Source organism: Vollenhovia emeryi, unplaced genomic scaffold (assembly GCF_000949405.1).
Source record: "Vollenhovia emeryi isolate VEMERY1.0 unplaced genomic scaffold, V.emery_V1.0 DF939638.1, whole genome shotgun sequence".
NCBI classification, from domain to species: Eukaryota; Metazoa; Arthropoda; class Insecta; order Hymenoptera; family Formicidae; genus Vollenhovia; species Vollenhovia emeryi.
The window spans coordinates 2,210-7,249 of NW_011966728.1; the positions used below are offsets into that span (position 1 = coordinate 2,210).

General features: G+C 41.4%; 1 protein-coding gene across 2 annotated transcripts; it reads right to left on the bottom strand.

Annotated features, from left to right (window-relative positions):
• Nucleotides 1-1,774: 1,774 nt before the first annotated feature.
• On the bottom strand, nt 1,775-4,261 carry LOC105557058. 2 transcript variants are annotated; one of them, XM_012004191.1, is made up of 4 exons: nt 3,289-4,261; nt 3,058-3,199; nt 2,314-2,494; nt 1,775-2,121 (listed from the first exon to the last, which is right to left on the bottom strand). In XM_012004191.1, exons 2-4 carry the CDS (start codon nt 3,133-3,135, stop codon nt 1,898-1,900), a joined length of 483 nt encoding a protein of 160 aa, XP_011859581.1. In that variant the 5' UTR covers nt 3,136-3,199; nt 3,289-4,261; the 3' UTR covers nt 1,775-1,897. The 2 variants fall into 2 exon arrangements, with proteins under 2 accessions (XP_011859581.1, XP_011859580.1); XM_012004190.1 differs by having other exon boundaries at nt 3,058-4,260.
• Nucleotides 4,262-5,040: the final 779 nt, after the last annotated feature.

A 5,040-nucleotide genomic window follows, 5' to 3' on the forward strand; every position in this document is an offset into this window, starting at 1 on the left:
GAATTCTTCGAATCGTGTCGGATTCACGCTAAAGCGGAATCCTCGGACACAAACGAATTTTTGAAGAATGGAATTCTTCGAATCGTGTCGGATTCACGCTAAAGCGGAATCCTGGGACACAAAACGAATTTTTGAAGAGTGGAATTCTTCGAATCGTGTCGGATTCACGCTAAAGCGGAATCCTCGGACACAAACGAATTTTTGGTGAATGGATATTTGGCGTTAGTTCGCAAGAGCATGGACGAGAAAATTAAAACTAGCGAAGGTCCCTCAGAATAAAAATAAAAATTAATAGGGGGAAAGGAGGTCGTCGAGCCGAAACAAAATGAAAAGAAAAGAAAACGTGTGACTTACTACTGATTGCGGTCGTTGAAAGGAGCTGGTGGATTCTCCGGCGAAGGCGGGTGGGTCAGATTCGCAGACCGTATGGCGAAACCGCGCACAGATTCTACTTGGATTTGATAATAAAAAATAATGTTGACCCAGAACTCGGAGGATCGCGGAGAGAACTGTACTGCAGGAGTCGGGAGCTGCCAAAGCGACTGAACCAGCAGGCTCCGGGTTTATATACGATTTTTCGGGGGTGGATCTTGGTCATGGGACGTGGAAGGAGATTTTGGATTTTGGTTTTTCATTGGTGGACTATTGGGAGGTGTCAAGGAGTTGTGTTTCTTATTGGCAACCCGACCATTAAGTCGTTGTCGCCCTTTGATATTTATTTATGGGCATCATTTCCCTCAGCGGCTTTCGAAAAATTCCGAGTTTCACTTTTGGGTCAAGTTATCTTATCTTTTTTTTTAATCCCCTTTTAGTGTCTCGGATCGTAATCTGAATTTCGAAACTGCCGTCTGAAAGGGCCTGATCCCATCCTGTCTGTTATCTCTTCCCTTTTTATCATTTCAACGGCTATCGACCAGCAACAATCAGAGCACTCTACGTTTCAAGTTTCGAAAAGTGAAACTCTGGCAATGGAATTTTTGTGGGGAGGGGACTCATGCGTTGGCTAGTCGATATCCGCTGATTTCTAAAATAGTAGTTTCCAAGGGAAGAAAAAACATGTTTCTTATGGTTTTTGAAAGAGAGAAATCGTGGAGTCCACAGGACGTAACAATTAACATCCAAATTTTTGCGCATCCTTAGCATTCGTTCCTCCGCAAGATTCTTTTTTAAGATTGTTCTCGTTTGGTCTTTAACATTGTGAGTCTCCTTTGACTTCCTCTCTTGTTTATCTTCATTTTTTTCATGTAATATGAATGAATCCGATGCTCCAGAGGACGGAGAAGATGTCTTGAAGTACACCCTGTCCGGATGACTTTCAGCTGTAACCGCGATCCAATTCTTCGGTAATTGAAGCATAACGTGTATTAAACTGCGTGTTGTCAAATTAGTAAAGAAAATTGATGATAAGCTTCCTTTAGCAGCTCCTTGTCTACTCAATCTTTTAAAATATATTTTTATAATTGTAGTGTACAAAATTATTGTAAATATATTATCAATATATATAATATATTATTGGTATACTTATAAAAATATGTCAGAGTGTATGTCTCTGTTTAATTTAAAGAAAGAGGAAAGAATAAGAGGTCCCCTGACTTCTTTTTTATTTCTTTCGTCTGTCTTTAATTATGCGTCAGTTGTATATACATGTATAATTACGCATATGTTAGACGTGGATATTCGTTATTCTAATAGGTTCGCTTATTATTATTGAGGATGGCAACCGTATGTTTAGTTGCAACTATATGTATGAGAGCATAGTGTTGTTGACATGTAATTTATTATCCCATGCGTTCCTTTATTACCAAAATACGAGAATTTGATTTATTTCCAGGGCAAATAATGTAAATGTTAAACTGACTATGTGACTATCGGTCGGCCCGGAGAGTGTTTACACTCTTTAACACTCCCCCTTTTTTTTCCATGTGTTTTTTAGTTCCGGATGGAAACTAATCTTTTTGAATTTTAAATCGCTGGGGTCCGCTCCGAGTACTTTCAAGGCTTCATTATTTGTTGCTTGTTCTGGGGTGTGATCCGAGTTTATAACCTCTTTGACCACCTGAACCTCATTAATATCTGGCGTCTTAGCTACACTTGGTGACTGATTCTCCTTGTCCTCAGTTCCTAGAGAAAAGAAAGGACATTTTTAGGGTCGCACTTATTGTGCCTTTATGGTAATTTTGTTCTTATTGAACTCAACCAACACCCTTTAAGGTCTTATTGACCAGACAAAACCGTATGGGCTTGTCCCTCGCCTTTCGTATGGAAAGCCAAGGTAGATGTCGAGGCGTATAATCACTTTTGTGATTTACTTACCAACCGCCTCGGTCCGTGAATCTGCGTTGGGTAGGGCCTGTGCCCCTTGAACGACGACTAGTGTCTCTACCACCTTTGTAAGGTTATCTAATCTTTCTTGCAATTTTTCGAGTTTTTCCTCGTTCCTGCTCTTCTTATGACGACTCCTCGACCTCGATCTGGGACGGCTCCTCTTTTTCTCCTTCGACATTTCCAATTAGATGATTAAAAACGGCTGGATTCTAATTTGACTTGTTACGCGCAAGAAAAACGTCTCGATGTTTCGGCACAACGAAACAATATGAAGGAAAGGGCCCAGGAGGTGTGGTGGAAGGATGGTGGAGGGCGCCACCTTCTTTCAAAGGCGCGCTAAACGTTGTGATGTTAGGCATGGCAGGCATGACTACAATACTATCATCGAGAACGAGACACACAATATAATTGTAGTGTACAAAATTATTGTATATGAAATTATATCATATTATCAATATATATATATACTAGCTGCGTTCGGCATTGCAAATCTGAAGCGTCGGAGTGCTCATCTTCTCTTTCTATCTCATTCTCCTCTCTCGCTGACTCGAATACAGAAGATTACTCAACCGCCTCAGATTTGCAATGCTGAACGCAGCTAGTATATTGATAATATAATATAATTTCATATACAATAATTTTGTACACTACAATTATACACATTATATCACATATAATTGACAAAGATTTAAACACAGCATGAGTATATAAATGACAAGAAGCAAGGCTTACCTGTTTTTCGTAAGAGACATTCAGGTTGTACGTCTCAATGGTCCTGCATGTACACTGTACTGCGACATTTCGAGTCATCCATAAAGCGAATCAAAAAACTTGTGTCAATTGTGTAGAGTCGCAATGTCCAATACAGCTGATCCTGAAAAATAAAGCCAGTTTTACATATAATCACAGTTTTTTAAAATATATTTTTATAATTGTAATGATACGGATGCAAATCATTCGTACGTAAAATACGATGCACTGCAGACCGCGACAGACCAAGTAATATAATATACATACATATAATATCTATATATACATTAAGTATTTATAATACTTAATACTTCATATAAACATATGTACCTTTATAACCTAAAAGTACATAAGAAAAAATTATTTTGCAGAACATCAGTCGCTGTATTACAAAAAATACATATGTTTTTAAAGAAACAGAACCATATATATGAAAACATATTTCTAACATTTTGCAAAATGTCAGGTAGTGTTACTGAAAACACATATTCAAAGAAACGGAAAACATTTCTATAAACTGTTACGTTTTTGTTGAGGTTCCTTTAATTTTTCCTATTAAGGTTCTCCTTTTTGGGTCAACGCATTTAAGCGCTTTACCCGGGACGGAGATCGATTGTGTGAGATTTATGTGGTGTTGGAGGGAGGGAGGATAGGAAAATTTTTAGGAAGTTCGATGGGGAATCCGTCTCCAAGTAGTTGACGGATTTTGTAGGCGAATCTACGTGGGTCGCCTTTAAGGATTGTTTTGTATTGAGGAAAGTGTTACGTCAAAACCTCTTGGAAAGTGGAGATATGGGAAATAGAGATTAACGGGAGCCGAAGGATAGGGCTTCCAGACGAGGAGGTATGGAATGACGCAACTAGCAATTTTATTTTCTCGCTAACACGCTCGGAGGTGCGTGGAAGCGAGCCGAACGCACTTTTCTAAGGCTCCGAAAAGGTCAATGTCCGTGAGGACACTATGACTCTTTCCGGGAGCGGTGCGATCGCAGGTCCTATTTCGGGTCAAAGAAATTAATCCCTATTACCCTGGGACGGACCTTGTGCACTCTCAAGGGGAGAAACGAAGGGGGTGAGGTCTTTAGAAATGAATTAAAATAGGAAAAGATAAGTTTAACATAATATATTTACGATTTTTCTACTTCTAGGCATTACATTCGAAAATAAAATAATTAAACATTAGAATAAAAAGGATAATAAAGTAAGAATAGAATTATTGACTAAAATATATTACATTTTTATCATCGGATTTTACAATTACGCGGGTGTGATGGTGTACGTATGTGTGTTTGTTTGTGATGGATTTATTGGTGGTCTGTAATGATAACGGAGGGAGGGAGAAGGTGGCGGAAGAGCCAGATGGGGACGGGCCTGGGATACCTTTTCCCGGGAAGGTAGACCGGGATGACTCGGCCAGGCGGATAGGAGTTAACCCTGGCGAGGAGTCCAGGGATGTCCAGGAAATCGGGCCCTACGGTGAAGGTCCCTCGGGGAGGATGGGGGGAAGGAGAAATTTTCAGGACTAAAGTGAGAAACTCCTCGGGAGTAATCCGGTCGTGGGTTCGAGGAGGGGGGTCAAATTCCTCGACGATCTCTATACTGGAGATCGAGGAGGCAGGGGATGGAGGCCTGTCGGGGAGAGGGGATGGAAGTCTGTCGGGGAGAGGGGATTGGGGGATCTCGATTATCTCCGGAGTTTCGGAGAGAGGGGATGGAAGTCTGTCGGGGAGAGGGGATTGGGGGATCTCGATTATCTCCGGAGTTTCGGAGAGAGGGGATGGAGGCTCGGGCAGCAGGGGAGGAGAGGAGGAAGAGGGTAGAGAAGTGTCGCGGTCCTGCACCGGTTGTTCAAGGCTTCGCGCGGCTGACAATCGCGCCCGCCGATTCCGTCGATTCCTCCGACTCCGTACCGCGTTTCGCGACCTCCACTTGGGTGTAGGGGGTGGATCACGTGAGTCCACTAAA

Excerpts from the sequence above, each read along its gene's own strand:
- LOC105557058 (XM_012004191.1), bottom strand. The coding sequence starts at position 3,135 with ATGACTCGAAATGTCGCAGTACAGTGTACATGCAGGACCATTGAGACG. Across the intron at positions 2,495-3,057 it reads ATGTCTCTTACGAAAAACAG|GAGAAAAAGAGGAGCCGTCC; the intron begins GTAAGCCTTGCT and ends GAAATGTCGAAG. Across the intron at positions 2,122-2,313 it reads TTCACGGACCGAGGCGGTTG|GAACTGAGGACAAGGAGAAT; the intron begins GTAAGTAAATCA and ends TCTTTTCTCTAG.